Source organism: Pipistrellus hanaki (assembly GCF_964339955.1).
Source record: "Pipistrellus hanaki genome assembly, chromosome: 9".
Taxonomy (NCBI): Eukaryota; Metazoa; Chordata; class Mammalia; order Chiroptera; family Vespertilionidae; genus Pipistrellus; species Pipistrellus hanaki.
Window position 1 is genome coordinate 47277034 of NC_140511.1, and position 26291 is coordinate 47303324.

The following is a 26291-nucleotide window of genomic DNA, read 5'->3' on the forward strand; positions in this document are numbered from 1 at the left end:
CTTCCAGTCTAATTAGCATATTACCCTTTTATTATTATAGTTCATTAAAATAAATTGGATAAGGCTTCCCCCATTAAACTGAGTCTTTAAAACATAGGAATTGAGCCTTCCGTTCACATTGCCTGCCTCTGGGAAGGTCTGCCAGATGAATAAATGAGTTGAAAACTAGAAAGAAACATATGCATCTCTAATACAGGAATCATAGCTTAAGGCAGAAAAAGAAATCTGAAACAGGGACCCAGAACTCTTAATAAATCAACCCCTGTGAATGAAGGGACATAACATGGAAAACAACTTATCGAAACAGTAGAGCACTTACGTTATTTTTTACCTTGAGCATTACATCTAAATGGTTTTCAGTACATTTTAAACTGCATGTGTTACAAGTGAATCAAATGTCCCACACAGACAGATGCAGTATGCTTTCTATAAACTCAATCTTCAATGACTTCTCTGCAGTTCATTAACAATAAATGTCTAGCCGAAACCGGTTTGGCTCAATGGATAGAGCGTCGGCTTGAGGACTGAAGGGTCCCGGGTTCGATTCCAGTCAAGGGCATGTACCTTGGTTGTGGGCATATCCCCAGTAGGGGGTGTGCAAGAGGCAACTGATCGATGACTCTCTCTCATCGATGTTTCTAACTGTCTCCCTTCCTCTCTGTACAAAATCAATAAAATATATTAAAAACAAACCAATAAATGTCTAATAGTAGCTAAACTTAATATGATCCCATACCTTCTGACAGCAGGTTGTGTGATTAAATATGTTCCTGGCATCTTGTGCCATATCTACCGTTACATAATGTCTTAATTTTCAAATCTTCCAAATTTCATGACTTGGAATGTCCTCGGGAATGCATCCTCTTTAAACCCTCAGGTCTACCATGGGAAATGGATTCACTCATCCTGTCTCAAGAACACAGATGGCAGCTTTGAGGTCAGGCCTGTAGTTTGGTCAAAATCCTTCCGGGCCTAACCTACTTCCTACTCCCCAGCTCGCTCAGAGGACCCAGATGTCTGAACACAGGCAAACGCATGCCTCTTCCCCTGGGCACTGCTACACTGGTTCTCCGCAGCAGAGACACTCTGCCACTTCCCTGTTGGGCTGGCACTTTGTCAGCAAGTTCAGTCCTCATTTCTGTTTCAATGCATGCGGTTGGGAAACCAGTTTCCCAGAGGGCACAACATCCAGAAAGTGCTTCGAGGCCAGGGCTGTCCATCAATGCATGCCCACTCCCCTCACTGGCCTTGAGCATCTCATGGCAGGACCACTATCCCTGGGCGGGCTTTCCTGCAGCCTCATGCCTTGGCTCTGCAGGGCCAGGACTAAAGTCTCCACCTAACGCTTCCTCTGGCCGCTGGAGACCAAGAGCTGGGTGTAGCAGTTCTATGAAGCAGCACAGGGATAAAGGGAGCTAGGGAGCCAGGCAGTATCAGAGTAAAACTGTTCCCAACAGGCCGCTGGGCCTATTTCCAGGTCAGTGCGAGTCCTCTGGCCCTTGCTGTGACTTCAGCTCGGACAGCAGAAGCCTGCTTTGGCTCCATCATCCCCAAAAACTAAATGTTCTTTCCTTGGACCCAGGGGACCACTAACCTGCTCAAGGCCCAGAGAATAAGGCATCTCAGACTCTGAAATCTTCACTCTTGCAACCTTAAATCCTCATCATGTGTAAGCTGATGTTTGTTCACAGGTAAACCACCTGTTACCACCAGTACGGAGTCGAACCTCTGCTTTGAGTGATCCCATCTGTAATCATGACAGAGCAAACAGTTACTCAGTGGATCAGTTCTCTGATGGAGGAAAGGCAGGGAGAGAGAAAGCTAAGCCGTCTTGCGTTCCTACTCATCTCTATGATGCTGTGCAGGTGACAGGTGTGCGAGCACCGGGGAGGATGCATGATATCCGTGGTACTGACCTGATTGGCTATAATATTTAAACACAGAGAATGAAGTACAGGGCCCAGAGTGCAATCTAGAGAGGAGAGAAAGGTCACCCTGAGACCAGAGTAATGGATACTTCACCAAACTGGCTGCTTTCACTCTAATCCCGGGGGGTTCCGCTTCCTCAGTGTGCCCCCAGGACACGCTCTGTCGGCACTGACGCCCGGCCCCGCATCTCCGAAGTCCTGGGGCCACGCTTCGGGGGTGCCGTCCTCCTGCTCACTGTAACTGTCCGCCAGGAATCCAGCATTCTCCACCAAGAAGGCGGGGTCCTCTTCCTCGTGAAGACAGCAGGAACATGTTTCTGGCTTTGGGTCACACGCAGTAACAGGATTCTCTTCCTGGGCTCTGCCGCCAGTGGGCGCTTCCCAACCCAAAGGGTCTGACTCTTCCAGCACTCCCATCCTCTCCGCTAGCTCTTCCGCAGAGGGCTCTGTGGGGTCCGGGTAATCCACCAGGATTGTTTCTTGCCTACGCTTGATGCAATCTGAAAGGTCATAAATTGGATAAGTCTCTTCAGGGTAACCTAGAGAGAAAAGCAGCACAAAGTCTTACAAAGAATGTCTCTTCAAAAATAAAATGTCAGACTCAGAGGCTTCTTGGGCTGCAGCCATCCCATTCCAACAAATCCATTCAAGAAATCGCACAGATGACTAACAGCTCTAGTTTCACTTCAGTAAATTCTTAAGCGCCTGGCTGATTATCCAGTGCTCTCTGAAATTCAAACCCCCTCAGATGGAAATCCCTTCTTAGAGCAGGGTGCTTGGGGCAGAGGGTGATTCTCACACCTCCACTTCTGCAGCAGCATGAAGATTAAACAAACAACAGGAGCCTTCAGTAGAAAAGAGAAAGGACCAAACACCAGATGGAGAGAGCACAGCTTAAGGCTACTGTTTGTAATTTCTATTTGGAACCATTTCCACTTCTTTCGGGGGTGGAGGGTGGAGTGGAAGGAAGGAACGCTAAACTCTGAAAAAATACACCAGGAAGCTTTCTCTATTGAAATGGCTGGCAAGTGTCAGAACAGAGAAATGCTTTAGTGAGACAGGCCCAAGATCCCATAGGACAGTGCTGGGTTTTCAGAAGACAGAATTCCCATTGGTGGTTTCATCTTCACAAAATGGAACAAAAGAATACAATAAACTGGTAAAAAAAAAAAAAAAATCAGTAACACTGGTACTGAATCCCAGCTAGATAATGAGGTAAGAGAAAGTTGCCAAATTAGAGAGTGAAATGAAATCAATCTGTGTCAGCCTGAGCAGCAGATGGGCCATGCTGGAGCCCACGCCCGTGCTGGCAGCAGCGTGCTCGCTGCTCAGTGTGGCAAAGCCGGAGGATCCCAAACCCATGAGCACATTACAGTAATCAGGAGCGTCAACCCAAACGCAAACCACTTCTGCCTACAAATTCTGAAAAGCAAGGGTTCTTTTTGGTATGTGTAGAGTATGAGCTATTTTTTTCCCCATTTATTGTTTGTTTTTCTCATTATAAAAGTCATAGGGACTCATTATGGAAAATTTGAAAATACAAGTTTCGGAAAGAAAACAAAATATCTAGAATCCCATCATGATAATTTGTTGTATTACCTCTGCCTTTTTACCATATATAAGCATGTGTGTGTGTGTGTGTGGTGTGTGTGTGTGTGTGTATGTTTTTTTTAAAAAAAGGATCACCCTTTATATAAAATGTTATACCTGACTTTTTTTCATTCAACATTATATAATGAGCATTTCTCCATGTCAGCAGCCATTTTTAAGCTGGCTGCACAATATCCCCTCACACAGCTACAGAACTGATCTGATTTACCCTCCTCTTCTGGAGACACTTAAGATTCCTTCCATTCTTCCCTTGTAAGTAACAGAGCAGTTAAGATCTCTGAATATAAATCCATATCTACTTCGCTATTTCGTTAAGATATGAAATATGAAAACTAAGCCACCGGCAGAAGGAGGGAATCAGCTGCAAAGGGAGAGGGAACATGGAAATGTTCTGTATCATGATTGTAGTCTAATTACACACCTCTACATCTGTACCCAATCATACCCTTCAAATCGGTGAATTTTATTATCTATACATTATACTTCAGTAATAAAGCTGATTAAAAATAATTAACATCTCTTTTCTGGGCTGACAGCTAACAGAAAGGAGAAGACACTTTACCTTCCCAGTCCTCCATGTAAGGGGCCTCCTCAGCCTCTTGCTCTGGAGTGGGCCTGTCAGTGAATCTTCCTTTTTTCATGACCCTGGTGATTTCTCGGAGTTGATTCAGCAACTGTTTTTCTTGGTCAGAAGTCACAGTCTGTACTCTGCTTAGAAAATATCAGACAGTCCAACCATTTAGTGGTAAATACTCCTTGGCAATGAACATAAGTATCACTATGATCTGTCTGGACTCTTGAAGAGGAAGGTGAGGAGCAGCAGATAATTCTAGGAATTGATTTAGAGCAGCATAGCTGGTAACTACACATATTAGTTCAACGGTTTGATTTTATACATGGGAAAACTAAGGCCCAGAATAGATCAAGGTATTGTACGAAGTCCCACATGAGTTATGTCAATACTGGGACCAGACCCCAGATATCTCAGCTTTTGGTTCAATATTCTTCCATTGAATACTCTTCCATTGAATATTCCATTAAGTGTTACTTAATAACACTCCATTTACTGCAAGCCACTTTTGTCTGACGCAAGGTCATCACAGAAAATGTGCTGGGCCATTAGCCTCAACTAGGGGGAAATGTGCCAGGCCATCCCTACAATCACCAGGCTGCATACACTTGGGCAGAAATACAGATACATCCCAAAATTCCAGAGCTGGATCATTCTGACAAATTAATTATCTAGACCACAGACACTGGGGGAACTGAGACCCTCCAGAGGGGAAATTATACATTTCTATTGCTAGTTAATGTCAGCACTTTAACTAAAACTAAAGTCTCTTGACTTCTGAAAGAACTCTGTGCAATTCTTAAAGCACAGTGCTCAAGTACCACAGTTTAGAAGACCTGGGTTTGAGTCCCCGACTTAGCTGGTGGCTCTGGACAAATGTCTGCAAGGGCTCAAGGAAAATGGTGGGAGTTTGTTTTTGTTTTTGTTTTTGAGAAGGAAGCACAGCATTACATGCATAGGCAGGCAAGGCTCTATAGAGAAGACCGAGAACTGCTTTGCTACAAGTTTTATCTAGTGGCAGTATTTAACAGAGGCTACTTGCTTTCTTAAAAACTCAAAGCATTCAAAATCAATATAACATTAATGAAGGAAAAATAATACCTTCTGAACAGCCAGTGGGAGCCAGCATACCTTTTTATGCTCAGCCTAACAAACTTTAGCCTTACTGACCAATAAGGAAAAAAACAGCGTTTCCTCCCTCCAATGTTAAGGTGTAACTGAGAAAGTAAAGGTGCACTTCTGCAGCCCTCAGTGGGAGGAAAACACCACCAGGGCTCCCCTTCTTCCACATTAATGGCCTCTCAGCCTGAACTGAAGCAGCTTGTCTGCTCTACATTCAGCTAAATGTATTGGGCCCCTTAGACCTCTGCTCTTCCCCCATCAGTACAGGAGTCTTGACTCACAACTGCTCACCTGCTCTACAAAACCCCCAATTCTCACAATGACCACTTTGGGGGGGAGGCTTCTGGGGCAGTTAGGTCACCCCCGCCTACCAGAGCCTATGTGCTTATCACAAAGCTCTTGCTCTTGGGCTGTACATGCTACTTCCCTGGACTGTACTCAATGGGTTTTTATTTTTACTGAGTGAAACAGCCTGGATTCTGTTTCTTCTTTTCTCTTTTTGTTTGTTAATCCTCACCTGAGGTGGTTTTCCCACTTATTTTTAGAGAGACTGGAAAGGAGGGGGAGGGAGAAACAGACAAGAGATACACATCGATTGATTGTCTCCCACACGAGCCCTCTTCAGAGCCAGGGATCAAGCCTGCAACCAAGGAACGTGCCGTTGGCTGGAACTGAACCTGGGACCCTTCAGTCTGAGGGCCAACATTCTATCCACTGAGCCAAACCAGCTAGAACTGGATTCTGTCTCTCAACTAATGAAAAACCAGAATCTTAAAACAGGAATGGCTAGCAGAAGCAGAAACAAACAAGAGCAATTTTCTCAGAGAATTCCAAACTAAAGCATCTTTCATTTCTGAACAAATCTATTAATGTTGCCCATATCATGCATCAGGCAATTCATCATGGCCCACCTTACACCTTCTGAATTTATCACAATGAAGATTTTCATAGATTCCTTATTGTCTCACCATAGCTTACTTCTGGAAGACAGTGGTAACTACAACTGTATAGGCACAGTGCCATGAACACTGTTAAGTGCTCATGTGTTAGCTTGCTCCGTTTCCTCACAACCCCTTTTCTCCACCTCCCTGAAATCTGGCTTCCATTACATCATTTTATCAAAACTTGCAAAAGTCATCAATGACCAGTTTACTCTCAAGTCCAAGTCTTTTTCTCACATTTCATTCTTCTTAACTTCTCTGCACCATCCTCTTGAAATGCCCTCTCCCTTGTCTACTGAGACACCTGTATTCCTCCCATTTCTTTAACCATTCTTATCTCTGATCATGGCTCACTTTCTTCCTCCCAATTCCTGAAACATGATTGTCATGAAGGCTCAATCCTAGGGCCCTCCTTTCTCTACTCTTACAAACACGACCTCAGGAAGCTGACCCAGTATCAGATTAAACCACCACCTCTAAGCAGATGATATCCAAACTCTACCTCTGCTCTTGACTTTTCACACAAAGCCAGTCTCATTATTCGTTATCCCCTGAGCACTTCCACTTGGAGTCCTTCCCACTACATCGAAGTTAATTTTAAATCACCCTTCCAATGCAGGTCCTAGTTGGGCCAAATTAAGGGACTTCATGGAGGGGAAAAAATCACAGGCTGTATCAGGATTCCTTGGTTACAAGCAGCCCATCTTTAAATAAATTGGCTGCTTGTATTTGAGAGGAGGTGGCAGAATTTGGAGGAGGTAGCAGAATTTATTGGGAGGATATGTGATAGCTCACAATATGAGAAGAATCGCTGAAGATCCAGGAATCAAGAAGGTGGGAGGGAGAGCAGCTCTAGAGATTAGTTCAGGTTTCACTGGGTTCAAGGTCTAGTTTTAGGTGAAAGTACACTTGGTCCAACTTGGGTCCTGTATATACCACTGAACCCATCACTGCAGCCAAGGAGATGACATGTCATGATTGGTCAGGGACCGAATGGCCACCCTTGAAGGGGAGATGAGGGGTGGAAGGGCTTCGCCTTGACCTTCGCAGACACTCTCAGTGTGCATTACAATGAAGATATGCTCTGGAGATTGCTTAAATAGCATGAAAACGGAAATGTTTTGTGAGAAGTGACATGCAAATGACAAGTTGACAACTACATAAAATGAAACTAAGTGGCCCAGAAATCAAAGGAGAAAAATCTTGAATTGATTCTCTAAATGGGAAATAGTCTGAGTCCTGAAAACCTACCTTTCACCATTAGGTCCCACTCTATTAATTAATTTTTCCATGGCTTCCTCTGTCTCCTTCAGTTTTTCTTGCAGTTGAACAAGCTCAAAATTGGCTGGAAAACAAGCATTGATCTAAGAACCATCATACACAACTCCCTAAGCTCTTTTCTGAGACATGGCTGGCAGTGACACTCTACAGTAATCCAGGCTGGTCCTGAGGCTCAGGGAAGAGATTTAAGAGTTTCTCCAGCTAATCCAATCAGGATACAAAGGTGCTGTGGTTTGGGCGTCAAGATCTAAAGGATACATGTTTAGTGAGTGATGAACAAATCACTATTACGCATAGATATACAGTAGGACCAGCTAAGAAAATATCTAGGACTGAAAAACATACCCCTATAGTCACCCAAGAAGAAATGAATATAAACATACCCCTTTTTCCTGTGTTGTTGTTTTTTGTTTTTTTTTTTTAACTAAAATATAGTTAATATATACATTATATTAGCTTCAAGTGTGTAACACTGATATTCTACATTAATACACCCAACACAGTGATCACCATGCTGTCATTATACCAGGTTATTATATTTTGACTGCATTCCTTATGCTATACATTACAACCCCATGACTTTTTTTATAACTAGAATTTTATTCTATTTTATGGCTGAGCAATATTCCATTGTATCTATGTACCATATCTTGATCCATTCATCTATCTATCCATGGACACTTACATTGCTTCAATACTTGGCTATTCTAATCGAAATAATGCTCAAGCGTAAAGAACCAAATATATAAGGTACTTTAGAAAACTAAGTGAAATGAGCAATATTTCACTTGCACATGAAGTTAAAAACCTAGAAGTAAGTTTAAATGTCATGCTTCCTTAATAGAGGAAATCTTGAGACCTCTCTGCCGGAGATTATCTGTCCCAGTCATATGGAGTGAAGTGGTGCAACCCTGCCTCCTAGAAGTAGTTTTCTCAACTAACATAAGACCCTAAAAGTAAAACAGAAAAAATAAATCACCCAATCAGCACATGAAATGAACTTTAAAGCAGTAGGAAAATAAAATGTTCATTATGTAAATAATCTAGTTTTTCTGTGTCATATCCAGTGCTATCCCCCACCCAGATGTATTCAAAGAGTTACTGCAGATACAGCATTTCAAAGGCCTTTTAATACTTCTGGACCATATTCTTATTCATGCAATTAACATCTATAAAGTGTCTGGAGGACTGTGCTACATAAATGCTTAAGTTATTTTTATTTTCTGCATGATTCAAAATTGAAGGATAAGGAGCTAATATAACTGCTACTACATTATAAAATAGCTGCTCTTAGGAATTCATTTTATTTACTTCTTTCTGTTTTAAATGCATTAGGTGACAGGATACAGAATTTGCTTCTCAAATTTACTGGTAAAGAGTCCACAAATCTTTTAAAAATGATTTTACTGATGCATTTACCATCACTGTTAGACATTATCTCAATTAAGAACACAGCAGCTCTCTTGAAGTCCCTGAATATGTAAGATTTCTAAAAAGGATGTAGAGTGTGACTGAAATACCTTTTTCCATAGAGAATGTGGAAAAAACACAGAAAGCAATCATGGCCGAGGGCAGATGCTTCTGTGGTCCAGCCTCACCTCATTTGGCTGATGTCTTTGTTTTCAAAACCTCTGATGAGACTTCAAGATCCACTGGAGAAAGCCATCTGGCCTCAACGACCTTCAGCAATATGGCTTAACCGTCCTACTCCTCAGGCCTTCTTCCCCACAGCTGTCCTCACCCAAACATCCCCTCTAGCTGGCAGGCCTCCTACATAGACACCCAGCTAGACATGATTTCCTATAAGGCTTTTAGCAGATCCCTTCTGTCTAGGTCAGTGGTCAGCAAACTCATTAGTCAACAGAGCCAAATATCAATAGTACAATGATTGAAATTTCTTTTGAGAGCCAAATTTTTTAAACTTAAACTTCTTCTAATGCCACTTCTTCAAAATACTCGCCCAGGCCATGGTATTTTGTGGAAGAGCCACACTCAAGGGGCCAAAGAGCCGCATGTGCTTGCGAACCCCAGTTTGCCAACCAAGGGTTTCAACTCTGCACAAGTTATTTTTCCTGACATCCATCCTAGACTATAAATTCTTAGAGGGAGAGCTATGCCATATACACTGCATTTCCCCAGAGAGCACAGAATATTCTAGTTGTTAGTGAACATTTGATGATCATGTTTCAAGAGCCTGAAGTGTTAAATTCTGTCCCTGGATCTAATAACTGACTTTGGCAATGACTTGATCTCTGCCTTGCTTTTCCTCTCTGTGAATTAAGGATATTTGCTACCAATATTCTGAAGCCTAGACATGAGCAGGAACCCATTCCGAATGTGAAATATTAATTTACTAACATAAAAAAGTGAACTCGTAGTTTTGTACTTTTTGTAGCTATCTTTCCCTTTAAAGCCAATATCAATACGGAAACTTTCAGGAACTCTCAGAGCTAAGGTAAAAAATGGCATAATTTGGGACAACTTTTGAGAAATGCTTTTAGGTCATACCCAGATTGGGACAACTTTTGAGAAATGCTTTTAGGTCATACCCAGATTGTCCCTCTGGCTGCATTACAAAGCTGTCTGACCTTTCTGAAAGGGGCACTTACTAATTTTCCTGCAGGTGTCTCCAGGTGTGGCAGTAGAGCATTTCCGGTTCACTGTAGTAGTCTTCCCCTTTGAAAGCTGAGAAGTGAAGGAGGTACAGCACATCAACAGCAGCTCAGAACCTCAAAGTCACGGAACCCCTCATATTAAGTGGGGGGGGGGGGGAAGGCTGGGAGACAAAAATTAAGTCAGAAATCCACTTGAATAGCAACATTAGATAAATATCTAAAAAAGCAAAGCAAAACCAACAACAAAAAACAATAGCTTTCCAAGTAAAAAAATTAGCAAGGCACAAGGAAAAAATCTGTCCCTACAGGTCATCTGCCTTGGCCATGTTCACCGAAGACTCATCTCAGACAGCCTGCAGAATTTCTGGGCTAGGAGGAGCTCGCCTATTACTCTAGTTAGAAGGGCAAAGTAAAACTCTTCCCTGGTAGCTAGGCCGGTGGCCTGCCAACGTTGGGCTGGAGGAGGAACTTAACTAGCAGTCTACTTATAAAGGACCCAAACCATGTCTCTCAGAACTAAGACATAGCAGGCTTAGTTTCAGGATATGGCAGTTCTGTTTGAGAAGAATTACTGAAGATGATGTTAAAAAACAGCACTTCATACTCCGGGGAGAAGAAGGACAAAGTGTTGTTGGTATAGTCATCACCTGGCCTCACAGCGGCTACCTGAAAATCCCTGAGCCAATCCTAACAACAAAGCTCTAACAACAATCTTAAAACTCCAACAAGAGCAGCTTTATGCCTTTTCAGCTTGAAAATATGCCCAGTCAAGGGCTTTTAACTTTATTGCTAACTGGATTAGCAAGTAGAAGATCCAGGCTTAAGTCTTATTTCTACAGTGTCAGTTGTGAATTTTGGACAAATCATTTAAGCTCTGAGTGAAGATTTTCTCATCTGTAAAACTTAGGCTAGGATAATACCCATCCTAAGTACATTATGAAGAGGAGGCAAGGTTTAAAGGGATAGTAGATTTGAAAAAGGGTTATGAACTGTAAAGGGTTGCAATACCAACAATGATTTTTATTACGATAATATTGGATTGTCACTGATATAATTGATTAAGATGATTCCACTTACCTTAAATAGAATGTACAGTATGTATAAAAATATCCCAAAGCCATAGATTGGAATAATCTGCCCCATCAGGCCTCTTCCACTACCTCCTCCTCCTCCAGTGCCTCCACCTGATCCTTTGGCCTTTGCAAAGGCCTCTGCAAGGTGAGACCTCTGGGCGCGCGCTGTAGGAGTCTGGCCATCTAAGGGTGCTTGGTGATGATGCATCATAGGAGGAAATCGGCCCAATTTTCCTGAGAAAATAAATTAATCAGTCTTTATTTTTTCTACTATTTTAATTATGGCTGTTATGAAAACACCTAATGCATTAAGGTAGAAATAATAAAAGCCAACTCAAACAAGTTTAAGGAAAATCAGGTACTTGATTATAAGGATATACAATAGAAGCATCACACTGATAATACGATGTGGCAACCTCTAGCTGTTCACCAAACCCATTTTTCCCTTCCTTTTGGGTCCACAACTAGACAGTTTTCAGTTTACCATACAGTTAAATGTGGCCATTTGACTGAGTTCCAGCCAAGGGACTATGAGGGAAATGTGCTAGTTCAAGGCTTGGCCTAATCAACTTTCCATGTATTAAACTCCAAGCTCATTTCCCTTCAGCTGGATGCTTGGCACCTAGGGAAACCTCGGAAGTCATGTGACGATGAAAACGGCAGAACCTCCATCAACCTGGACACCTAGCCACCTGTGTGGTACAGAGCCTTCAACTTAGAAATAACTTCCAGTAGGTTAGGGGCACTGTATACTTTGGAGTCTGTCACAGCAGTTAGCCACCCCTAACTAGTACAGATCATGCAATCTGGTCTCAGAAGAGAATAGAACTAGAAACTTGGAAAGCCATCAGGATCCAGGACAGCTACTCTCACATTCTATCTCATCTTTTCCCCTCTCTATGGGGCCAAAAGGCTTTTTTCTTTCTTTTCCTTTTTCTTTTTTTCTATTTCTCTGTGTGCATATCTTCACTCTTTCTCTGCAGACCATTTCTTTAGCTTCTCTGAAAACATGGGAGAAGATAGTTATCCCCAAGCCCCTCATTTGCATGTCTTTCAAGAGGCCAGCAGAGAGTGGACCTAATTCCAAATTCCTGGAGGGAGATGAATACTCAGCTTGTGTAGGTATGCACCCCTTTCTGGTCAGCAGTAGCTGACAACGCAGGATACATGCAGTACAAACAGAGTCAAAGGAGTTCTTCCCTGTGAGTGAGAGCAGGGCTTACAGAAAGGGGAGTGTATCAGTTTTCCTGCATTTATTTTCCTCCATCAGAAGAGAAGTAGCCAAACATTAACACCAACTGCAAAACCTCCTGAGAGCCAGAGGTGAGAAAGGAAAGATGTCTCTTCAAAAGGCCATGTAAACAGGCTTATGTAGTAAAAGCACAGGGAGGTAACATTATAAAGCAGAGAACACTAGAGAGCAGAAAGACTCCATAAATCAGACTCTACAAATACAAACTGTACAGTAAAAAGCTTTACATTCAACAAAATTATAGATTTCTGTTCAATAAAGAATACCATGAACAGAGTTAAGATAGATGACAAGGAAAAACTTTTGCAACATCTAAAATTGAAAAGGGATTAAAATACTAGAATAGACAAGAAATTTCTACAATTAAATATGACCATCACAAGAAACTCAATAGAAAAACAGGAACTCACAAAAAGAAAAACTTAAAAGATAAAAAATTACATTAAAAGATGACCAAAGTAAAACCACTGAATAAAATATAAATTATAAATATATTATCCTATCTAATAAAAAAGAAATATGCAGATTGATCATCACTCCAATACACAAGATGGCTGCCCCCATGTGGTCAAAGATCCTGCCCCTATGTGGACACAAGATGGCCAGCAGGGGAGGGCAGTTGGGGGGGACCAGGCCTGCAAAGGAGGGAAGTTGGGGGTGATCAACTCTGCAGGGGAGTTGGGGGCAAACAGGCTGGCAGAAGAGAAGTTAGCTACATTACAAAATTTGTGGGGTTTTTAAAAATATGCTTTCAAAAACTAAAGAGATCAGAACATTAAAGATAATAGAACATTAATATTGCAGCATTTCCAAAATAGAAAACAGCTGTTTTCACTATCTCTAAATGTACTTAAGCATTCCCTAAAATGGGACCTGACTAAATCCTAATTGTTTATTGAAAGCTTTCTCCATATATAGGTTTACTTAATTATTAATACTTCACTTAGCATGTCATTTAAGCTTGACTAAAAACTTAATGGATTTTACAGAGCGAAGCTCTACTTTCCATTGTTAATAACCATTCCTGCTGCTCAAAACAAAAACAAAAACTCTAGCACTGTTAACAAAAGAGCTTTCTGAAAGCAACATTAAACCATTTCATTCTCAGGGCAAATAAATCAATAAAGAACTGAATGTGTTTTTATTTCTGATTACACAGTACAAGAAAGACCTTAATGGGCTAGTTCCCTAAATACTGAGGGCATTGTAGAGGCCATATTTAATTCAGTATTACTTAAGTGGAGCCTGGGACAACAGCTGTTTCCTCACCACTGGTCTCTAAGGGCCTCTTCTTGCATTCCCCTCTTAACTCTACTTTGCTTACCACTGCTTCAATGTTTTCTGCTAACTTACCTAGATCTTTCTTCATCTTTCACCAGCTTCTTCCCTCCAGTTCATCCTAGATATTACTAAAAAAAAGATATTTATGTACCTAAATTGCATAGGTAAGGTCCATGTACTCTATACATGTTAACTATTACTGTTTTGTTACCAGAGAAATCTTCCTGAAGCGTAATTCTAACTGGTCTTGCTATTTTTCTGATCAAAAGCTTTCAATGGTTCCATCTGATGACAACTGGGCATGTTAATCAGGAAGCAACAAAGTGAAGTAAAAAGAGTACCATCTTTTTGGTCAGAGTTATTAGTTAAGATCCTGAACCTTTCTAGAGCTAATTTTCATTATTTGTAAAATACGAATAATAATATCTTCTTCTCAGCATTGTTACAGGATTATAGAAAAAATAAAATAACATAATCCAAGGACCCACCACACACAGTGGGTGTTTAACAAGTCCTGACTGTTCCCTCCCTACAAACAGAATTCCAAAAAAAACCTGAGTTCCATAATCTAGTCCAAAGTCCCTCTCACACTTCTTTCCCATTACACACTCTTGACTCAGCCTAACGAGGCTCCTCACCATGCTTTGAGTGTGCCCTGTGATTTCTTGCCTCTAAGCCCTTGTATTCCAGTGGTTTTGCTTTTCTCTCCAACTCCACATAACCCAAATTCAGCCTATTTTTCAAGGCCCAGGCCATTGCCCTCACCCCAAAGTGTCTTCTCCCCAAGTACTTAAAACATACTTCTCATACCTCTTTTATTGCATCAATCACACCTGGTTTTATTCAAGAGTTATATTTATGTGCCATATAGCCTCTATGTGAATGGACTGGGAAACAGAAATAGGTCAAGTCTTCCACTAAGCACCATTTCTAACCCAATTTTATTTAGCGCTGACAGAACTTACAAATCATATCTGAGAGAAAGAAAAGCAGCCTATGGCATTCAGAAGCTGCCTTAGTATTATCAGCTTGGCCCTGGTGTTGCTATAAGGTGGTCTGGCACTCACATTTAGGTATTGGTGTTTTCCTGTTAAGCAATTTCAGGGCACCAAAGATCAGACAGGCCATTATGTGTCAACAATAGATCAAAACAAAAAAAGGAAGAAAGGAAGAAAGGAAGGGAGGGAGGGAGGGAGGGGAAAAAAGAGTACTCAGTAACCTGCTTGAATACAGACAAAACATGAACACTGTCCTAGCCAAATATCAAACAGCCCCCACTCCTGGAAAATGAGTGACTGCTGCTTCTTTACCAATTACAGCTGCAGTCTTTCTCTAGTTTGCCCTCCCTTTAAACTTTCTCCACTTCCTGACAGCATTGCAAAGCCTCACGTCCTTAAACCTTCCTCTAAATCAGCGGTTGCCAACCAGTGGTCTGAGAATCAACGGTGCTCCGTGAGGTCTGAAAGGTTGGTGACTGCTGGTTTAAGGAAGCCTTTGGAGCAGCGATCGCCAACCGGTGGTCTGCAGACCAGTGGTGGTCCGAAAGGTTGGCAACCGCTCCTCTAAATCACCTGCTACAAGCCCAAATCCAATAATAATGCTTTTCAAGCACTCTTACTGAGATACTGCCTGCTTCTCCACGGAGTGCATTCTCCCTGGCCACAGCAAGTACTAAACCCAACTTGTCAACTACAGGTGTATTCCTGTTGCTCAGTGGCTGGAGGACAAATGAAGAACTTCTTGAATAAAAGTGTAGTATTTTCTTTATGCAAGACAAATTATTATTGAAAAGCTAAAGGTTAAAGACAAAGAGAGAATCTTAAAAGCAGCAAGATAAAAGCATTTAGTTACCTACAAGGGAGTTCTCACCATAAGAATGTCAGCTGATTTCTCAACAGAAACTTTGTAGGCAAGAAATGACGAAAAACAAGGACTTACAACCAAGATTATTCTACTCAGCAGAGTTACCATTTAGTATCAAAGGACATATAAAGAGCTTCCAAGACAAGAAAAAGCTAAGGGAGTTCATCACCACCAAACCAGTATTACATGAAATGTTAAAGGGTCTTCTTTAAAAAGATGAAGGAGAAGGAGGAAGAGGAGGAGGAGAAAGATAAAAATATGAACAATAAAATGGCAATAAACACATATCAATCAACAATTAAACCTAAAAAATAAAATAAATGAACAAGCAGAACAGAAACAGATTCATAGATACAGAGAATATTTTGACAGTTGCCAGATGGGAGGGAGGGATGAGGGGTTGGGTGAAAAAGGTGAAGGGATTAAGTAGAAATTGGTTGTTACAGATTAGTCATGGGATGTAAAGTACAGCATAGGGAGTACAGTCAATAATATTCTAATGATTATGTATGTACAAGATTTATCAGAGTAAATCACTGGGGTTTACACCTGAAACTAATAAATAGTATATGGCATCCTTAATTGAAACATAAAATATGATTAAAAATAATAAAAATTTAAAAGTAAATAACAGAAAAAAGATGAACAGAAAGACACAAAAGCAATCAGCAAGAAAGAGTAGCAAGACTTGGAAGAACCACATGAGGAGGTCAAGATCCAAAATAAATTAATATCTACAAAAAGGGTAGCAGAAGGGTATGTTTAGAGCGAAGAGCAACTTGCCTGATAATAAAATGTAATGCTGAGTGAGCAGAATTTCTTAATATTTATTTTGCTTCCATATTCTCTATCAAAGGGAGTAAATTTTGTGTTAAATGGAAGAGAATTAACAATCCTAAATGGGAAAATAAAATAAGATGAAGTCCCAGATGGGTGAAGAGAATAAATTCATGCCTATTCACTAAATAATTTCTACCAAGAAGATTGAGAACACTTACAAATAAGGTCACTGAACTAAAAAAATTTAAAGAAATTATATCAATAAAAAGAGAAATCTTGAGAGAATGGAGATAGATAACTACTGTTCCAGTTTGCAAAAATGTAGAAAGTGAAGGGTGGACTTTTCAACTACAGAGAAGTGAGTAAGTTAGACTCTAAAATGTACTTTTCCATTTTATGATGGAGTGGATGAAGGAGGGAAAAAATAGTATTTTTTTCCTTATGAGAAAATAAATGCACGCCTATGGGAAATTGAAAAAGTACAAAAAAGTGTAAAGACTAACAACCACCCATACTTCATCCAGAAAGAACCACCATTAAAATGTTGACCCATTTCTTTCTGGTAAATAAATATTGAGTATATCTTTACTTTTCACATGTAGCATATGATTTTCCCCTATCGTTTAAAACTCATTAATATAATTTACTGGATTCATAATAGTCCATACATGCCCGCATAATAATTTACATAACCATAAAGAATATAATAATAACAGTAAAAGGGTAATGGCTTACAAATGCTAACAGAGGAAGCCATAATCCCTAGGAGCCAGCATTCATTAAGCACTCAATTTACTCATTCTTTCATTCATTAGTAAATATTTATTGTCTACTATGTGCAGGCATGGTCTAAAACTGGAGCTACAGCAATGAACAAAACAAAAATCCCTGTCCACGTAGAACCTCCTTTGTAAGTAAAAAAATAGATAATAAACAAGATAGTGATAAATACTAAGGAGAAAAAAAACAAGCAGGCAAAAGAGATGGTACGTGTTGGGGGTAGATTTTAGCTCAAGTGGCCAGAGAAGGCTCAGGAGATATCTTTCAAGTGAAGGCCTAATAAAAGATTAAGGAAAGGCAGATGGGTATTTTAAAAAAGAGCATTACAGGCCAAGAGAAAACAGCAAATGCAAACTCCCCGAAGTGGAAGCATGCCTGGCATGCTAAAGAACAGCGAGGAGGAGGCCAGTGTGGTCAAAGCAAAGTGAGAAAGCAGGAAAGGTAGAAAGAATGGCGAAGAGGACTGCGTAGGGCCTTTTAGGTCATGTGCAGATTTTGTCTTTTCATCTGAGTGAGCCAGAAGCCACTGGAGGGCACTGTGGAGGAGAGAGACTTAGGCTTTGATAGGATCAACATAGCTGCCTTATTGAGGATGGACTGAAGAGGGGAGGGAGGAAGCAGGCAGATCAAAGTCTAAAGCAGACAGTAATGTGGAATAAAATAATCAAATGTCCAGCTGGTGGAATAACTCTCTTCACAAAAGGTGCAATCCTAACAGCAGTTTCAAATGACTGATACTTTAAAAAAATAATTTGTGTGATCTATCAAAAAGACTTACTGATCATAATCAAGAGTGAAATTGTGAAAAAAATATCACAAGGCAGTGAAAGAAATTTGAACACCGACTGGATATTTAATGATATTATGAAATTACTGGAGCCCAATGCATGAAATTTGTGCCTTCCTTCCCCCAGCTGCTGGTACCGGCTTCCCTCGGGCACCCGGGACCTGGGCTTCCCTCACAGCTCCGGCTTCATCCAGTCTAAATAGCATATTACACTTTTATTATTATAGATTGATTTTTATGTGTGATAATGGTACTGTGGCTATGTTTTAAAAAGAATTTGTGTTTTTAGAATTATATACTCTATCCTTGAGTATTTAAGGGTAAAATAATCCAATGTCTGAGGTTTGCTTTAAAATAACCAAGTGTATAGGGGGGAAAGTAGGTAGAGATACCCATGACACAAAATGATAGTTGTTGAAGCAGGGTAATGTGGATTCATTTTACTACTCACTCTACGTTTGCTTAGGTTTGAAAATGTCCCAAACAAAAGATGTTTTAAAAAATCAAGAATGGCATATAGCTGAGAGAGATGGTAAATAAATACACTGAATGGAAAAATGAATGCTCTGAAATAACTTCAAGAGGCTACAATTATAGACCAAATTTAAACAGGTAAAATGCAACAGGGAAGACTATAAAGTATATATTTGGTTCCAAAACATGAAGTAAATAGAACAAAACAAACAAAAATCTGTTTTTTAAAAACCTTAGGATTCTAACATACAGCAAGATCAGCAAGTAAAAATGCCAAAAGTCTGAAGCAATCCCCCAGGGTGCATTATGCACAGGATTTTAAAAAGAGGCAATAAGCTGCTCTTCCATGAGCTAATTGGTTTACACATGCTACTATTTACTTTCTAAGAGGCGATGTTGAGATACTTGCAACTATGTCACATATATGTCACATGAGGAATGGAAGAGGGAGCTTGAGATGTCAAAGTAAGAAAACAGACTAAAGAAGGGGACATGATACTAGTCCTTCGTTTCCTGAACTCACCATCTTTCCCCTCAAATCCACTTTTCCTTCATTCCTATTTTGGTGAAGGGCATCACTATCTATTTATTCACCTAAACAACGACTTGAGAATAATCCAAGATACCGCCTTCTCCCTCACCTTCCACTCCTATTTAAAAATGCATTTTATTATTGTTCTCCTACCCACCGCTGATAGCCTCCCCTGTTCTATTTACTCTTCTTCCTCTTGGACCCCTATCTCCCTTTGGCAATCATTCTCAACTTCAGTTAATCAGCATATTCTTCCCATCCAAACACTGCAAATAACTTAATTCAAGCCATCAAAATGGGTGGATAAGTTAGTTGGAACTACTGGAGAGTAAGAGTGAGGTGGGACTGAAGGAAGAATTTAAAAGAGAAGGCACTACTCTTTCCCTGAATAGACAGAGTGGTGGCTGGAACAGTGGCAACCACTGTTGTTATCCTGAGAGAACAGTCAGAGGATAGAATCAACTTCAGAAGGAGCCCAGAATTAAAAGGACAGAAAAATCAGAGCTGCAGCCCTGATGAGATTGTGACTCTCTGGATCAAACAGCACTGGAGGCCAGTTTTAACACAGTCTTCTCATTTATAAGACAATAAATTCCCTTTCTGTTTTAAGAGCACAGTTCAAGCTGAATTTTCTGTCTGTCGTCATGAGTATCCTAACTGACTAGCTTAATGAAGCTCATGATGTCTCCACTGGAATCCTGCAACAACCCTCTCCCTGAAGAGATCCTCACAATGCAGCCTCTATACCGCTGCCAGGGCATCTTTTCCAAAACCAGACTGGATGTCTCCTACTTAGTAGCAAACTTACAATGGCCTCCTCTACCTCTAGAGTAAAATATAAACTAAAGTATGGCAGAAAAAAACAAACTTCAGTTTGGCCCTTCCAATTTCTCTGTCTCATCTCTTACAATTCTAAAGCCATTTCAGGGTTCTGGGTTTTTCTCTCTCTCATGTTCCCTTGATTAGAATGCCCTTCTTACTCTGGGTGATAAAAACACTTTAAGAGATAGCACCTCAGCTTAGACAAAGAATGCAAAGTTGACTTAATATCCAAAAATAAATCATGTAATACATTATATCAACAGAATGAAGGACAAAAACCCCATTATCATCTCAGTTGACCTAGAAAAAGCATTTATATAATTCAACATCCCTTCATAATAAAAAACACTCAACAAACTAGAAATCGAAGGGAACTTCTTCAGTCTGATAAAGGGCATCCATAAAAAGCCCACGGCACTTCTATTCAACATTGTACTAGAGAGGTTCTAGCCTGGGCAGTTAAACAAGAGAAAGAAATAAAAGGCATTCAGATTGGAAAGAAAAGTAAAACTATATCTATTTGCAGATAACATGATTGTGTTTTAGAGCAAATAATTCAGCAAGGTTGCAGGATACAGTATTAATACACACAAAAATAATTGTATTTCTATACACTAGCAAACAATCTAAAATAAAATTAATTCAATCTATAACACAAAAAGAATATTTATAAATATATTTAACAAAATAAGATTTGAACACTGAAAATTACAAACTTCTTTGAAAGAAATTTAAGACTTCAATAAAAAAACATTTTGGCCGAAACTGGTTTGGCTCAGTGGATAGAGTGTCGGTCTGTGGACTGAAGAGTCCCAGGTTCGATTCCGGTAAGGGGCAAGTACATTGGTTGTGGGCACATCCCCGGTGGGGGGTGTACAGGAAGCAGCTGGTTGATGTGTCTCTCTCATCGATGTTTCTAGCTCTCTATCCTCCCTTCCTCTCTGTGAAAAATCAATAAAAATATATTTTAAAAAACTTATACAAATGTTTTGCTCATAAATTGAAAGCCTTAATATTGTTAAGATGGCAGTACTCTCTGAATTGATCTAGATTCAACACAATCTAGTAAAATCCAAGCTGGATTTTTCGTTTTCTTTCTTTTTTCTTGCAAAAATTGACAAGCTGATTCTAAAATTTATATGGAAATGATGGGTCCTAGGTGTCAGAAATCAATCTTGAAAGAAAACAAAGTTGAATTCACAATTTCAAAACTTACTACAATGTTACAGTAATTAAGACTGTGGTACTGCATACATACACACACACACACACACACACACACACACACTCAGAGTGGGGCATAAAGTAGGTGTACAGTTGTAAGTATGTGAAACAGTTTCTTCTTTTACTAGAGGCCCGGCACACAAAATTCATATGCGGGTTCAGTCCCTAGGCCTGGCCTGCGATCAGGGCCATTTTTCCTGGCTGCCCGAAGTTGGTCCCGCCCCCGCCGCCACCCACACCCAGTTCCTCACTTGCCATCAGGTGATTGGTGCCTGACAGCCAGGGGAAGGGACCGAGAGGTCGGCTGTTCCCACCCATTTGCTGGCCTCGCCCCTGCTGCAAGTCACTCTCTCTGTTGTGGGGTGATCATGGAGCAGGGGCTTTGGCCTGGTGCCATCCGTGTCCCCCACCACACAACCCGAGTACCCCATTTGCTATCAGGTGATTGGAGCCTGAAAGGGACCGAGAGGTGGTCAGTGATCCTCATAGTGACTGGTCCAGCGGTCATTCTGCCATTAAGGTCAATTTGCATATTACCCTTTTATTATATAGGATTATTATTTATTAATTATTGTATATTTTCCATATAAGCGATGTAAACCTACTTTGCCATACTCTGTATATATCAATATATGTATATCAATGGAACAGAACTGAGATTCCAAGAATAAACTCTCTCATTTATATTCAACTGAATTTAGACAAGGTTGTCAAAGCCATTCAATGTAAAAATAATAGTTTTGCTGAAACAACTATCTGCATATTCACATAAAACTGGACTTCTACTTAACATTGTATACAAAAATTAACTCAAAATGGATCAAGGACTTAAATGTAAGTGCAAATACTATAAAACTTAAAAGCATAGGCATAAATCTTTATGATCTTGGATTTGGCAATGATTAATTATGAGCCAAAAGAAGAAGCAACAAAATAAAAAATAAACTGGACTGAACCAAAATTAAAAACTTTTCTCCCTAAAAGTACACCATCAAGAAAATGAAAGCAATCCACTCAAAGGGAAAAAATAATTGCTAATCATGTATCTGATAGTGGACTTGTATCTAGTATAAAAGGAACTCTTAAAACTCAATAATAAAAAAGTAACTCAATTTAAAAATGGGCAAAAGATCTGAATAGAATTTTCTCCAAAAATATACAAATAGCCAATCAATACATGAAAACGGCTCAATATCAGAAAAATGCAAATAAAATCACAAGGAGATACCTCTTCTCGCCCACTAAGATGACTATAATCAAAAGGGCAAACAATAACAAAAGTAGGCAAGATGTGGAGAAATTGGAACCCTCATACATTGCTGGTGGGAATATAAAACAGTGCATCTACTTTGGAAAATAGTCTAGCACTTCTTCAAACAGAGAGTAATAAATCTCATGACCCTGAAATTCCAGTTAGTTCCAGCCACATTAAAATGTTCACATTTGATTCCCAAGAGAAATGAAAACATATATGTACACAAACATTAACAGCAGCACCATTCATAATAAAAATAATCTTAATTGCACCAACTAGACTCTAGTTACTAGAGGGAAATGGATTCCAGTTTAAAGGGAGCTGTCCAATAACCAACAGGCTGAGCATTAGTGGAAGTGTTTGGAGACCATAATACCACGCCTTAAGGATGTTGCAGAGATAATGTACAGGAGACAGTTACAGTAGCACCTCATCACCTGTTCTCCTTCCTTCTCCCAGCCTTAGGCATTCACCTTTGCACTCATTCATTACATAAAAGCCCCGGAGTGCAACCAACAAGGTGGGTTTTTAAACAAGATGTCAACGACATCATGTCACTAACAAGGGACCAACAAATTAAGAAAAGAGACCTTCATGACTTGTTCACTTCAGAAACTAACACTTGGATTAAAATCAAGTCACGAGCATACCTCGCTTTATTGACCTTCCCAGGTGTTGCTTTTTCTTTTTTAAAAACAAACTGAAGGCAAGACCTTCCACCAGCAAAAAACAAAAAAAACAAAAACCACGACCGGTGTCCTGCGACACTCGCTTTTTCTTTATTGGGGTGGTCTGGAAGCGGACCCACAATATCTACAAGGTATGCCACCTGTATATTTTAAAAGGCACACACATACACCCACAAAGCCCGAAGCTGTGAGCACCCCAACATCCAATTAAAATCACACAAGGAATTAAGGTGAACAACACCAATTCCAACGGACTTCATTACACACAAAAGCACAACAAGAGAGCACAGGGAAACCTCCTACACAGGGATCCCAGGAGGGAGCCCTCCTGACCCAAAGCACCTGCCTGAGATGCGCTAAGCCTGTGAGGAGAAGGGGCAGCGAGGAGCGGGCGTGCAGGCCCCTCGGAGCGCCGGGTGTGAGCGCGCAGTCTCGGCCCGGGAGGGAGCGTCGGGGGCACAGGGCGCAGGGGAGTGGGGCGAGGGGGGCCCGTGCCCACTGACGCCAAGGACACTGTGGGGCTTGGCACCCCCCAAACGCCGCGGGTCTGCCTTCCCCAGCCGGCTTTGCGGCTGTGCAGGTGGGAACCGGAGACTCCAGCCTCACCCCATCCCTCCAAGTAGCGGGGATGCCGGCGCCTCTGGGGAGCGGCCCGCGCTTACCTCCGGGCGCCGGCGCCGGCTCCTGTCGCTTTCCGCGGGACAGGAAGACCTTCGGCAGCAGCAGCGACACGGCCAGGACGACCCCCGAGGCCAGGGCGACCCTCTGCAGCGTGGAGTACGCCATGGCCGCTCGCCCTCGCCGCGGGTGCGGACGCGAACCGGAAGCGGAATCGCGGCGCCTGCGAGCGGCCTCCTCGGAGCGAACCACGGGTTACGCCGACGGCGACGCGCGAGGGACACGTGCGTTCGGCGCCCGCACCACCCACGCCACGGAGCGGGGCTGACCCGCTCCTCCCGCGAGGTTTCACTGAGCGGTACCGCGCACGCCCAGCCAATGAGGAACTCCTCCTGCCCCTATCTCCCGGCCTGCACCTGTGCGTCCTGCCCTGTGCATCCTGCTGCTTGAATAACCCACACTGAGTGCCCTCCTCTCCATCCATGCTGACCACCATTGCTCACTCCCCATCCCAGTCCACATCAGCCATATCCTCATTACTTCAACAAACTGACAATCTTCCAGTCCGCCATCCCCATGCCCTTCGCATCCTTTCTCCACCTGAGGCCAAAGCAGGGTGATGCTAAAATGCAGGCCTAATGATCTCTCTCCCCAGATTAAAATGTCTCAGCAACTCCTCTTTCTCCTCAGAACAACTGTCAGACTCCTTTCCAAGACCTCAAGGCCCCGCAAATCTTGTCTTACCAGGGTTCCTTCAAACTAGATCATTTGCTGTATCCCTGGCATTTCCTTACTTTGTTTGCCCGGTTCCCTTAAAAACTCCAAAGAACAGCTGAAAAATACTACACTCGCGTAACGTTTCTAGTCAGCCTCTCCTTCCTCTGTATCCCCAAAATTCTTCCTTGCTGTCTGTATTGATCTATTTAATAAACATTCTTTTATATCTTACTGCTTCTCAAACCCTGAAATGGTACCACAGGGGCTGATGAGGAAGATGGATTTCATAATGGGGCACATAGGCACCTCAACAAGAAAATACAGGGAATTTACAGGGAATTTTGGACTCTATTCATTGAAGTGAAGTCTTTCAGAGAGAAAGCCTCCAAGAAGCAAACTAATTTGCCCCTCAGGACCTAAAAAGTCTTAGGAATTGGAGGCACTGAGTTCCTTTAAAGGCAGAGTTGTGGAGTGGGGGGTGACTAAAGAAAGATTGGCTGAAAGTCTGGTTAAGAATCCATTGATAGTCTCTGCATCTTATTCCTCAATTATTGCAGCTAGGTGGTTACCCCTACTGGTCTTGTTCAGGCATCATCATCATTGATATTACCAACATCATTAAATGTTATTGAGTACTTACTATGCTCCAAGTATTTTACATATCAAAACAATTGATTCTTCTAACAATGTTATGGAGCAAGCAATACCCACTTTACAGATGAGAGAACTAAAGAACAGAAAACTTAAGTAACTTGAGAACAATTATGCAGTATAAATTGGAAGCTGTTATTTAGACTGGGTTGTACTTACTTTAGAACTTAACTACCAGTTTACTTCCTGGAACCAGAGAAGCTTTGACTCACAGACAACATGTGCAGGTTAGGGAAGTAGTGACTGATGGGATATGAGTTCTAAGAGGAATTTAGGATGACCCCCCACCCCCCAATTCTGTCGTGGCTGACTGACTGGTTAAACACTAATTCCATATTACAAGACTTTGAGAACAGAAGAATCAAGTTTGTGAGAAAGATGATGAGTTCAGATTTTGACTAGTTGAGTTTGAGTTTCCATGAAATATGAAACTGGGGCTAGCCAGTTGGGTGTATGGGTCTGAAGCTCAGAAGAGATGTTTGGGCTGGAAACAAACGGAAGTCATTTGCCCATCAACAGTAATGAAGGTTGGGAGAAGATAATGTTAGCAATAGTGCTCATGAAAAATGGTAAGAGGTCTCAGGGAAACCTATGTTACATCATTATGTTGAAGTTCCCAAGTATGAGGACAGAAACATGACAGAAAAGAAGATATGACCAGGTGTTAAAATCGTGAATGAACGAGGAGTCATTGGAAGGTTGGAAGATATAGGAACAGACAAGCTAATAACCTGGAGTCCAAGCTCTGGACCCTACTCTGCTGAAACCTTCAGTGACCACCTCCTATCTGCCATATGAAGTCCCAGCTCATTGGGGTCCCCTTTGAGGATCTGCATAATGTATCCTCTTGTCTCAATCATGCTCTCCTCTCTGGATCAGCAGGAGCTCTGCTTATTTATCTCTCAGGATACTCACCTGGTTCCCTTCCCTCCGCGCGCGCGCGTGTGTGTGTGTGTGTGTGTGTGTGTGTGTGTGTGTGTTTATTTCAGAGAGGAAGGGAGAGAGAGATGGAAACATAATTTGAGTTAAGAACATTGTCCTCCATAATGGGGGTGGGCCTTACCCAACCAACTGAAGACCTGAATAGACCAAAAAACTGATCTCCCTGAGTAAGAGAGAATTTTGCAGCAGGAAATATTCAGACTTGAACTGCAGCATCGACTCTTCCTGGGTCTTTAGCCTGCCAGCCCACCCTGAGGATTTTAGACTTGCCCAGCCTCTCCCAGTCTCTCTAATCACATGAGCCTATTCCCAATTCCTTAAACTCTCTCTCTCTCTCTCCTCTCTCCTTTCTCCTCTCTCCTCTCTCCTCTCTCCTCTCTCCTCTCTCTCTCTCTCTCTCTCTCTCCACACACGATTTTTCTATTCCTCTGAAAAACTCTGACTAGTCCAGTAACTTTGGCTATTTCTAAAAATGGAATTCC

At 41.4% G+C, this 26291-nt stretch overlaps 1 protein-coding gene across 4 annotated transcripts; it reads right to left on the minus strand.

Moving 5' to 3' along the window:
• Window positions 1–4: 4 nt before the first annotated feature.
• Window positions 5–24359, minus strand: RIC3 (RIC3 acetylcholine receptor chaperone). 4 transcript variants are annotated; one of them, XM_084893490.1, is made up of 6 exons: window positions 23544–24359; window positions 11147–11376; window positions 10064–10139; window positions 7425–7518; window positions 4102–4250; window positions 5–2467 (listed from the first exon to the last, which is right to left on the minus strand). In XM_084893490.1, exons 1-6 carry the CDS (start codon window positions 23665–23667, stop codon window positions 2037–2039), a joined length of 1104 nt encoding a protein of 367 aa, XP_084749616.1. In that variant the 5' UTR covers window positions 23668–24359; the 3' UTR covers window positions 5–2036. The 4 variants fall into 4 exon arrangements, with proteins under 4 accessions (XP_084749616.1, XP_084749618.1, XP_084749617.1 ...); XM_084893492.1 differs by having other exon boundaries at window positions 5–2428; window positions 23544–24356; XM_084893491.1 differs by having other exon boundaries at window positions 4102–4247; window positions 23544–24297.
• Between the last annotated feature and the right edge of the window lie 1932 nt (window positions 24360–26291).

What these genes read in the sequence shown, in the direction of transcription:
- RIC3 (XM_084893490.1), bottom strand. Translation starts at nt 23,667, where the DNA reads ATGGCGTACTCCACGCTGCAGAGGGTCGCCCTGGCCTCGGGGGTCGTC. An exon ending in GTGGGACCTAATGGTGAAAG is followed by an intron (nt 4,251 to 7,424) that starts GTAGGTTTTCAG and finishes ATATTTTCTAAG; the next exon opens with CAGAGTACAGACTGTGACTT. An exon ending in TTACATGGAGGACTGGGAAG is followed by an intron (nt 2,468 to 4,101) that starts GTAAAGTGTCTT and finishes TTTTCTCTCTAG; the next exon opens with GTTACCCTGAAGAGACTTAT.